This window comes from Corylus avellana, chromosome 3 (assembly GCF_965113065.1).
Source record: "Corylus avellana chromosome 3, dhCorAvel1.hap1.2, whole genome shotgun sequence".
NCBI classification, from domain to species: domain Eukaryota; kingdom Viridiplantae; phylum Streptophyta; class Magnoliopsida; order Fagales; family Betulaceae; genus Corylus; species Corylus avellana.
Window position 1 is genome coordinate 22,991,248 of NC_142492.1, and position 11,919 is coordinate 23,003,166.

General features: G+C 34.7%; 1 protein-coding gene and 1 pseudogene across 1 annotated transcript; both read left to right on the forward strand.

Annotated features, from left to right (window-relative positions):
* Window positions 1-1,339: 1,339 nt before the first annotated feature.
* On the forward strand, window positions 1,340-3,808 carry LOC132174191 (ankyrin repeat-containing protein BDA1-like; annotated as a pseudogene).
* Window positions 3,809-9,748: 5,940 nt separating this feature from the next.
* Window positions 9,749-11,373, forward strand: LOC132163782 (ankyrin repeat-containing protein BDA1). Its single transcript, XM_088514421.1, has 3 exons — window positions 9,749-10,384; window positions 10,535-11,239; window positions 11,335-11,373. Exons 1-3 carry the CDS (start codon window positions 9,752-9,754, stop codon window positions 11,371-11,373), a joined length of 1,377 nt encoding a protein of 458 aa, XP_088370547.1. The 5' UTR covers window positions 9,749-9,751.
* The last annotated feature ends 546 nt before the right edge of the window (window positions 11,374-11,919 follow it).

Genomic DNA, 11,919 nt, shown 5'->3' on the forward strand with positions numbered 1-11,919 from the left:
CCACCCCCTTGCCCATGGGGGTAGTTCGAACCACCCCCATACCGGCCATGGGGGTGGCTCCAGCCACCCCCTTGGCCAAAAATGGGGTGGTTCGGCCACCCCATTTTGGTCAAGGGGTGGTTTCTCCGTTTTTTTTTAAGAAAAAAATAATAATAATAATTTTAATGCCCAAAACGACACCGTTTTGGGCTGGTTTTTTTTTTTTTTTTTTTAAGTTTTTTAATATTTTTCATTTTTTAAAAAAAAAAGAAAAAAAAAATCATTTTTTTAAGGATGGTACTGTAGCTGAACAGTACCATTCCAGCTACATTGCCGTTCCACACTGTTGGCAAACGGGGCCAATAGGACAAACATCAAATCCCAAAGTGGATGCAAATGTTGAAATGTCCTATTTTCTTCGATACCCACAAAGTCAAGTCACAATATTAAATAAAATATAAGCACTTTTATATTGAGATACAAATTTAATATGGAAAAAATATAAAAAAAAAAGTCCCTCAAATTATCAGTTATTTTCGTTTTAACTCTTTAATGTTCAAAAAGTAATAAATTAGCTCTCTAAATTACCAAACAGTTACAATTTTACCACTCCGTTAGTCATTATCGTCAAATAGGATGAAAAATTCAAAACTATGTCATTTCATCAAGGTTAAAATGACGTAGTTTGGAGCTTTTTTTCTTTTTCTTTTTCAAAACGACGTTGTTTTTTGTGGAGGCATTTTTTAAATTGATTTTTTTTTTAATGGAATTTTAGTAACTTAACTTTGCCAAAACGACGTCGTTTTGCATTTTTTATCCAATTTGATAGTGTTGACAAATGAAGTGGCCAAATTGTAACTGTTTTGTAATTTGTAGCGCTATTTTATCACTTTTTGAACATTAAGAATTTTAAAATAGAAATGAATAGTAGTTTGAGGGCTAAAAAATATTTTTCCCTTTTAATATTTTATCTTTAAAAGTTTAAATTAATTAATTTGAATTGAATGATTTTATTTTTATTCTTTTTTTTTTGTCATTACTATTTGATATGACATTCACCATATTTAACTGATCACATGACACTTGTGGCGCTTCAGTCCCCACTTTCAACCTTTGATTTTATTTTCTCTTAAACATATGCCAATGATTATATATTGTTTGTTCTCGACTCTTCTTCTTTTGCATCCTTCCGATTTAATAGGATTCTCTCGTTTAATATTCGGAAATATGTGAAAAATGAAATGAATAGTAATTTTTATTTTATTATTTTTTAAGAAAAAAAAAAATAGTTTCACAATCCTATAAAAAGCGGACGGCCAATACTCTTCTTTGCCAAGTCATTAATAATTCTAAGAAAAAAATGGATGAGAGTTTGAGGGATTTGAGGGATGCTGCTCAGCAAGGAAGTGTCGATGCCTTGTATTCATTGATACAGAGAGATGCATATGTTTTGGATAAGATGGAAAAAAGTCCATTTGTTGATACTCCTTTACACATAGCTGCATCTGTAGGGCACACTCAGTTTGCCATCGAGATCATGAGATTAAAGCTATCATTTGCTAGTTAGCTTAATCAAGATGGCTTCTCCCCCATGCACCTTGCTTTGCAAAACAACCAAACTCAAGTGGTGCTCCAGCTACTTGATGTGGATAAAGACCTTGTTCGTGTCCAAGGAAGGGAGGGTGGGACTCCTTTGCATTACGCAGCTCAAACAGAAGAACTTGATCTTTTGGCTGAATTTATAAAAGTCTGCCCCAAATCTATTGAAGATGTAACAATTCATAGAGAGACTGTCCTGCATATTGCCCTCAAACACAACATGTTCGATGCTTTTCTCCTCTTGTTGGGATGGCTTCGGCGGGCCTGGTTTAAAAATGCCTCATTGTGGGAGAAGAAGTTACTGAATTGGCAGGATGAGAAAGGCAACACTGTGTTGCACATTGCTGTATCAAAAAATCAACCCCAAGCAAGTTCTATACACTCATGTTTTCTACTCTGATAGTGTTAGTACAATGAAGGTATATCTTGCTGTACGTACGTGCAAAGAGGTTACTATAAGGATTCAATCACAAAAACGTGCTAAAAAGTGTCTTTAAAATGATTTTACTTGAACTTGGTAGCTAGTCAGGGATGTTTTATGTTTTTGTTTTAATATCTTTAATTTATATCATTTGCTTTTGTTTACGAAAAAATATAAAAAAAAGCCTCTCAAACTATCAGTTTTTTTTAATATAGCCTCATAAAGTTCAAAAGGTACTAAAGCAGCCCTCAAACTACCAAAATGTATCAAAATGGCCACTTATTTTTTTTATATTCCTATAATACCCCTATTATTTTTACAAATAAAATAATAAAATAATTGTAAAAAAAAAAAAAAAAACCAAAAAATTAGTGAAAAATACAAAAAAACCAATGGGCGAATAAATAACAAAAAAAAAAAAAAGCTTTTTGGAATAAATAAATAATTAGTCACTCAAGTTGGCTTAAATTACAAATTGATTCATGTCGTATTAAAGTAAAATCAATGGGCAAATAAAAATAATTTTTTAACAGAATTTGACTCCAGGGACTAAATTATTTATTTTTTATTTTGGAATATCTCAAGAACTGTACCTTTGATTTTACTTTAATACGACATGAATAGTTACTGTAGTTGGCCTAAATTATTTATTTATTCCAATTTTTTTTTTTTTTTTTTGTATTTATTCGCCCATTGGTTTTTTTTTTTTTTTTTTTGTATTTTTAAAAAATTGTTTGGTTTTTTTTTTTACAATTATTTTATTATTTTATTTGTTAAATGAATAGGGATATTATAGGAATATAAACAAATAAGTGACCTTTTTGATACATTTTAATAGTTTGGGAGATATTTTTATACTTTTTAACATTGTGGGACTATATTGCAAACGATTGATAGTTTATAGGGCTTTTTATATTTTTCCCTTTTGTTTAATTTGGTTCCTTTTCTAGTTTGCTTTAACATTTGGCGGGTTGAATAGTATAGCCGTATAATAGGCTATTATATATTGATGAGATCATGGTTGTGCATCTTTATTATATCATGCAGATTGTAGGATTGATATTGAATTTTAAGTCCTTCTTCCGCTGTAAAGTTGACATAAGCACCAAGAATATCAGGGGTTACACCACGTCTAACATGTTACAAGGAAATACACCTGACAAGCAAAACCAACAGATCAAGGACATGCTACGTTGTGCCAAATGTTTTAGTATCTTCCATCTTTCGAGAGTTGAATCTTTTGCAGACTACTTGAAATCTCCAGTCCAAATTGACGAGAAGATGTACATATTCTTTCTCCGTCAAAGAACAAAAATGACAAATGACACACGTAATATCTTATTGGTGGTTGATGCGCTGCTTGCAACAGTCACCTTTCAAGCAACCCTCAGCCCCCCTGGCGGACTTTGGCAAGATAACAAGTTGGCCGATACCATTACCCCCACCGGTGCTATTGTTGAAGATGCACACTATGCGGGGATAGCAATCATGGATGAATACCTTTTCGTTGTACTTGCGGTTTTAAATGTGATATCTTTTTTTATAATAGTCTTTACCATATTCGTTCTCCTCCCTCGAAGTGGTTTGTTCTTCCTACCCCTTTATATCTTCTCTCTGTGTTTTGTCACGTCATTATTGATCACATCTCCATTAGACTTCGTTTCTGGGTTACATGATCTGGAGGTAGTTGCTTTCATGTTTTCTCCTCTGTTGGTTCCAGTTTTGGAAGGCATTGTGAGGTTTAGGCGTAGGAAACTTTTCAAAGCCTTTCTACCCAAAGTCAAAGTGCTTGACCCAACTCTTACATAGATGGGTGCCGAGTCAAGCATCTAGCTAGCTACTTAGTTTGTTGGTTACTGTACGTATGGGTTCTGCAGTATTTGTTTCCTTTGTTTTTCTGTTTTGATTGGTTTGTATTCTTGTATAGGTGTGTTTTGGGCTGGTTTTAGCTTGTTTGCTGTGGACAGTAGTTGTTAGGGGTGAGCACGGGTCAGTTCGGGGCGGATTTCTGCAGTTTTCCTACCTGAACCCGCACCCTGCGGGTTGGAAAATTTCAACCCGGGTGGCTGGCACAAGGAACAAAATCCGCGCGGGTCGGGGTATATAGATCGGGGCGGGGTAGATCGGGGCGGGTTGTGCGGGTTCTTTCTTCTCCTCCATTTTCATTTCTTCTATAGATTTATCATCTATTTTCCTTCTAAACAAACAACCCAACAATCAGAAGTTGCTAAACCTCGAGATTAATCCAACATCTTCGGATTAATATAATGAAAGAAGAGATCTCTTTGATCCCCATTCATGAAAGAGGTCTAGAGAGAGAAAAAAACCTGGATCAGCGGAGGTTGAGCGGCGGCGTAGATGAGAGAAGTGTCGGATGAGAGAGAGGAAGAGAGACGAGAGAGAGGCGAGACAGCAGAGAGAGAGGTGAGACTGAGAGAAGAGAGAAGGAAAAAAAAAAAAAGAGGCGAAGGGGAGGCGGCTGGAGAAAAGTAGGGTTTTTCCTTTTATTTGATTAATGCGGGGCGGGTCGGGTATCCGGGGAAAAATTGTTATAACCCGTAACCCGCCCCGCCCGCTCGGGTTTGAGAAAAAATCACTCGTACCCACGAAAAATAACTTAAAATCTGGCTTTTGCAGGGCAAGTTGGGCAGGTCGGGCGGGTTTTTGCTCACCCTTAGTAGTTGTTCTGTGAGGTGCGATGTACTTGTGTGTTGTGTGTTGTATTAGAAATTAAGCTTTAATGAATAATGTTTATTAAGTTATTATTATTATTATTTTGTCTTTTTAACTTTTTCTACAAACGAGCTAAGCAGTCATTTTAATTCTTTTGAATGGAAACCTAATCTCTTTTGTCAATATTACCATACAAGATGAATAATAACTTAATAATTAATGTTTTATGTGAAACTTAAAAAAAAGTACTCTTGAATTATTATATATTTTGAAAAGATTATTCTAAATTTAAAAAACTTTTAATTTGATGCAATATACATCTTCCTTGATCAATTTTTGACGTTAACTCTTAATGCAGGAAACAATTAAAAAGACTAAATTACTCTTGAATTTTTTTTTTTTAATTTGTAATTTTAAATTAATGGTAAATTTGGAATTTTATAAAATTTGTAGGGGTATAAAGGTTATTTCATCACTTTTAACATCAAGAAACTAACTGGTGATATATATTGCTTCAAATTGAAAGTTCAGGGTGTAAATTTAATTGAGAGGTTTTAAAATTTGTGGAATCTTTTCAAATCGCGTGATATTTCAGAGATCTTTTGTGAAGTCTCTCCAATTTCTTACAAATTAACTAGTTTTAGTAGTTTAAAATTGACATATGTGAAAAAGTTCATGCGATTAAAAAAAACATATGTGAAAAGTATATATATGCTATTAAAAAAATATGCACTTTATACATATTAAAGGACACATCTTTTTTAGATTGTGATCTGTACAAACTAATTTGTAACAAATTTCTATCCATGCCTAATGCTTTATTAACCAAAATGGGGGCAGTCCTACCTACATTGATTACGAGACTTACGAACTTAAGAGGTCTTAAGTTGTGAACTTCCTGTATGTGTTCCTTTCTTCGTGAAAATATATGGCAACATTTAAAAATAAATAAAACATTAAAAAACAAACATAAAAAAAAGTTTATTAGCTTTCTAGATCGACCAAGTGTACATCTAGTTTCGTACGAACAAAAAGGAGTAATATCAACCACGTTAATCTTAATCCTAGCATGTTCTTATGCATGCCCGGCCTTTTTCTCTTAAAAGAACATGTAAACTTAGAACCCGAACTGATAAATAAATTATATTCATTTGATAAACATGTAATCATAAATAGTTTGTCATTTTTCTTTTATCCTAATTGTACAAATTCATAAATTTAACTAACCTTCATTTTCACTAGACAAAATATTTAAACAAAGAAAAAAGTACACATACTCCTCTCAATCTATACCTCATTTACAATGTTTATGTTAAACTATCAAAAATTACCAATATCTCCTCGGGCCAAGTGAGGGGGGGTGGGCCACATACTCCAGAATATTACTATAAATAATATATCTATACTAAACCTTTTTCAAAGACTAGGGAGGGAGAGAGAAAAATTTTATTATTTTTTATTTATTTAGTAAGTGAACCAAACGAAAATTACTAGCTATTTTGTTGAGGTTGTTGAGTAGTGTTTTATGATTTTTAGTGATTTGGCTCACCAAAATAGTTAAAAAAATTAGTTTGATGAGGCTGCTTAGAATGCTGGTTGGTTTAGAATGTTCATGAAAGAAGCTTATTGTACTTTCAAATAGATATTTGTAAAAACAAGAAAAAAAAAGATATTTGTAATTGAATTTTTTGGCCAAGTTGCCAGGTTTTAAATAAATGGTCAGTGCACTGTTAGGCCCTAAATGAAGGCCTTGCTCGGCCCAAGCAATTACTCCATCAATGAAGGCTGGACTTGGCCCAATTGGGCTTTCAATTTATAATAAATAAATAAAAGTATATTAACCACAAACTTGGAATACTTTATTATACTCATAAATTTTTTAAATAGTTTTAGAAAATTAAAAATTAATTAATATAAAAAGTTTAAGAGAATACTTAGACCACCCTTCCTCTGCTAATCCTAATATAAATAATTTGCTGCCTGAGGGGTGGGGGGGGGAAAAAAAAAAAAAAAGGATTTCTTCATAAACAAGCCCACTTTTTTATGGGACCCTTCTATTCCCTCACGAAACCCACTTTTGTTTGGCCTGTGCCACGATGCTTACCTTTTCCTTTTTTCTTCTTTTTCTTTCTTTTGTTACGGTGGTGTTCTGGCTATTATTCCATGGTTTGAACTTTCAACTTTGTCCAGGAAAAGAAGAAGAAAAAAAGAAGCTCATCTGATAGAGCTCCATCTCCATCCAGCAAACAACGTTAAACATGCACGTTGCTTCAGTGACGTGTAGATCTAGCTTATTCATCCAAATCCTATAAATACAGTACTACTACTGTAAGGCCAATCTTCTCATCATTTAAAGCCATTTCCTTTAACCGTCTGTCTATTTGATTTGATAGGAGCAGTGGTGGAGCAACATGTCGGTCAGAGGTGGCCGTGGCCCCCACAAGAAGTTTTTAAAAAGAAAATTATTGTGAAAAAAAATACTAAATAGGACCCCTCCAAAATATTGAGAAAAAAAAAATTATATGAAGAGCCAGGCCCCTCCAATCTCCAAGGTATTAAAAAAAAATTTTAGTTTCTGCTTTTTGGTCGGCTGGTCTGCTATTAATTTTTTTTTTCCCCTCCCTTTCTCAATCTCACGCCTCTTCTCCCTCTCTCTCTCTTCCTCAGTAGGTCAGTACCTCTCAAGTCTCAGTCGCTCTCTCTCTCTCACTCAGACAGACTACAGTCAGACGCTCCGGAGATCTGATAAGTGGTATCAGGTGCGTTTTTCATTTTTTGTTCCCTTAAAATTGATTTAGGGTTAATTTTATGCATTTAACTTTGATATATATATATATATATTTTCCCTTGAGGCTTAATGGGTGTCATGTCTTTTGACGGCAGAAAACAGGTGGTCAAATTGGTTGGGGGCTTGGATTTTTACCGGCAACAACACTGAGGTATCTCAAGAATCTGCTGAATTTTTTTTATTCTGAAAGTGTTATATTGTTGTTTTGTTATGATATTGTTTGGCATAATTGTAAGATGTCCCACATCCACATATATACAAAAGAAAGCACTTCATGATGTAGAACAATTAAACAATAGGGCGAAAATTGTAGCATAACTGAAAGCTTGATGAGTGTGAGTACAGTGTGGATATCTGGATAACATTCGGTTAAAGTTGCTTCATTTATTCCCAAACAAATAGAGGTCCAACTTCCAAGAAGCCCTAATTTTCGAATTTCCTTTCTTTCCCCTTCTTCTCAGGTTCTTTATGTAAATTATGTTTTAGAGTGCAAGAATCTGCCAACTTTCTTTTATTCTTGAAGTGTTATATTGCTATTTTCTGCTGTTGTGTTATGATATTGTTTAGCCTTTTTAGGCTTTATCAAATTAAGAGAATAATACATGTAAGTGGTACTACCCATCTTAAATAGTTGAATTTGTTCTGTTATCCGTAATGTATATTGGTAATTTGATACTTGATGATTTTGTACTTCTAAGAGACCCTAAAATGAAATTCTAAACACTTTTTTTGAATTTCTGTCTTTTTGCTGACAATATGTTACATTTTTAATATATCAATTTGAGCACATATTTATGAACTTTTATCACTATTTTTTTTGTGATGCATATATTGCGGGAATTACCAAATTTTTAGGGTGAAAAAATTTGTAAGACGTCAAAAAAAAATTTTGACACAAAAAATTTTTTTTAGGGCCCCTATATTATGAAATGTCTCGCTCCGCCACTGCCATCAAATAGAATAAAAAATTCAAAACTACGTCGTTTTATTAAGGTTAAAACGACATAGTTTGGGTTTTTTTTTTTTTTTTTTTTGGGTTTTCAAATCTGACATGTCACCAAAGGGTGACGTGTCAAAAATTCATACGTTACTAAAGTCTCAATAGTAACACCCCATTTTTTGACCTACCACATACGTTGCTAATGATACGTCACTAACAGTTAGTCAATAAATCTCAACTTTTTATAGTGAGATGTCCATACCGACGTCAACTCTTTTCATCTTTCTTGAGGACCTGCACCACTTAGAGAGCATCTCCTTCTAGGATCACTCTAATTATTTTAATGTCTCTGATAAACTACTAAAAGAATTGTTAATATTTCCTAATAACAAAAATATTCTTCATAAAATTAAAACAAAATTCTTAAAGTTATATAAATAAATAAAAACTAGAAATTAAGGGTGTGTTTGCCAATGGCCCTGGAACGGTATTGTTCCAGGGCCTCCCTCAATCCCAAAAAAAAAATATTTTCATCTCAAAATTAATTTTAATATCTCTACTTTTTATACTACATTAATCATTTTTTTATTATTATTATTCAAATAAAAAAATCACTACAAAACAAATTTTTTATATTTTTCCATATAAAATATATTTTTTAACTTTTCTTTACAAAACATTTTCACTAAAACCAATCAAACATATATTCTTAAAAAAAACGTTACAGTACCGGCCCTGAAACAGTACCGTTCTGGGGCCATTGGCAAACAAGGCCTAAAAAAGAAACTGATAATCCCAAATGTGAAATGAAGACTTTTTGGTCTCGCGCTCAATATATGTATGTGATAGGTCTTTGTTGCCATGCATTTAGAACGAATTGATCACGAATTAGTTGTTGTTAAACAGTGAAAAGTGTTATTAATTTCAACACCGATATTTGCATCCACATAAATGAGCTTGAACGAATTAATGACAATTGTGAAATGAAGACTTTTTGGTCTTTATTGCCATGTATTGTCAAAGCTCCCGTGCACTTCCTGTGCACTCCAAATAAAGCGCATGGGACGTCCTTTACGCTTCATTGTTGGGAAACAACGTAAAACTCGTTGCTTGAGTGACGTGTGCAGATGTGATCTAAACCCTAGAAATACATATCGAGGTGGACGTCAAATCTGGTCATTTCGGTATTATAAAGCTTTAAAGCCATCTCCTTTAACTGTTACTGACTCACTATCACTATCTTATCTTGAGAATGGATGAGCGTCTGAGGGATGCTGCTAAGCAAGGATGTATTGATGCCTTGCACTCATTGATGCAGATGGATGTTGCTGAGAAAGAAAGAATAAAAAGAATGGATGAGCATTTGAGGCATGCTGCTAAGCAGGGAAGCATTGATGAATTGTATGCATTGATACAAGAAGATGCAAATGTTTTGGACAGAATCGATAAGATTCCATTTGTTGAGACTCCTTTACACATAGCTGCAATTGAAGGGCACACCTGGTTTGCTATGGAGATCATGAGGTTAAAGCCTTCATTTGCTAGGAAGCTTAATCAAGATGGCTTCTCCCCCATGCACCTTGCTCTGCAAAATAACCAAACCCAATTGGTGGAGCGGCTACTTGATGTTGATAGCGACATTGTCTGTGTCCCAGGAAAGGAGGGTGTGACTCCTTTTCATTACGTAGCTCAAATGGGAAACATCGAACTTTTAACCAAATTTTCTAAAGGTTGCCCGAAGTCTTATGAAGATGTGACAATTCGAAGAGAGAATGTCTTGCATGTAGCCTTGAAATATGACAAGGTCGAAGCTTTTCGACTCATGCTAGGATGGATTCGGCTAGCTCGGTTTAAAGATGCCTCATCATGGGAGAGGAAACTGCTACATTGGAAGGATGAAAAACACAACACTCTGTTGCACGTTGCAGTATCCAGAAATCAACATGAGGCAAGTCCTAATTTCCACTCAAGTTTTATAGAGTTGGTATATGTTGTGCAAAGGATTCAATCTCCAAAAATTGTCTTCAAAATTTTTAGTAAAGCTTTCGGTCGTGTGGTAGTTGTTTTTATTTTTGTTCTTGGGGCGAGTGTTTGGATGAGTAATTATGTATCTCTACTTGTCTACGTCTTGCAGGTAGTGTCGTTGTTACTGGATACCAGATTTGTTGATTTATTAGACGCCAAGAATTTAGAGGGTGATACGATCTTTGACATCTTGGCCAAGGTGGACAACCAACGGATCAGTGATATGCTCATGCGACGAAAACGTCCTGCCAGATGTTTAATTGCACTTAGATATTGCTTAAATAGACTTGCATTAGTTGCATATTGCTTATTATTTCCTCTCATAGTACTGCTACGACAACGTCGTGTAAATTTGATCCAAACTCTTGAGAAGTGTCGCGTAAAAATACATCGTCTGCAAACAATTGTAACAGAGGAGAAGCGGAATGCCCTGTTGGTTGTTGCTGCACTGCTGATAACGGTCACCTACCAAGTAGCACTAAGCCCTGCAGATAAGCAATACAATGAGTTCAACTGCACAGCCCCAGTCAACACTACCGGGGCCAATCAGCAATTCAACTTCACAGCCCCGAATCCGATCAACGCTACCAGTGCCAATCAGTACTTCAACTGCACTGCCCGCTTCAACGCTAGCAGTGGTGAAGTTAATTCATCCCTACACCAATCTGAAGTTCTGTTCTTTTTGTCGAACACTCTAGCCTTTTTCCTAACAAACTTTACACTTTTCTTCCTCCTCCCTCCTGATGATTTTCTTGGAAGCCAGCTCTTCGCCCTCGTTCTACTCCTCTCTATTTGTTATTGCTCTTCAACTCCGGTACTAAATGCTTTTTCATTTATATCCCTTCTTGGTCTAGTGTTGTTTTTTCCACTTTATTTCCTTCTTTTGATAACTACGGTGGCTATGAACAGGCGAGTCGAACATTTTTCTTCCGATATATTATAGAGTGAAAGTGTTTGTCACAGCATTAACATATAGGATGGGTCGATCGGTGGCATGATGCTAATTCCCCAACACAGTTATATATATATATATATATATATATATATATATACTTATAAATGCATGCATGCCACCGCGAATCTTCTCTTTCTTACTCATATATCCGCCATCCATCCTTTTCCTCTAATTAATTATATATTAATTGTTGCTTGCTTTCTTTCTACACAATCTTACCCCCCTTCTCCACAAACCAAACCTTCCCCACGGCTTCTCTTCTCTCTACATTAATCTTCTCCTACGTTCCCACTAAAAGGAAAACTCACAATTTGATTGCCTATAAAAGGAGACACCCTGGTGCATGCTACTATTATGCGTGAGAAGCGAAGAAGAAGATGAAGTCGTGTCAGCTATTCCAGTGAGAATGCTACTTTATTTCTTTGCAATTTGGTGTGATGATTGTTTTTTTCCTTTGCAAGAGTTTGGTTTATGTACTTTTTTTTTTTTTTTTTTGAGTGAGATTGGTGTGTTGTATTAGAAAGCTTTAATGAATAAAA

Bases quoted from the DNA above. Each gene is read 5' to 3' on its own strand.
- LOC132163782 (XM_088514421.1), top strand. From the start codon at position 9,752: ATGGATGAGCATTTGAGGCATGCTGCTAAGCAGGGAAGCATTGATGAA. The intron at 10,385-10,534 runs GTATATGTTGTG...TACGTCTTGCAG, and splicing joins ACTCAAGTTTTATAGAGTTG to GTAGTGTCGTTGTTACTGGA. The intron at 11,240-11,334 runs GTACTAAATGCT...GGCTATGAACAG, and splicing joins GTTATTGCTCTTCAACTCCG to GCGAGTCGAACATTTTTCTT.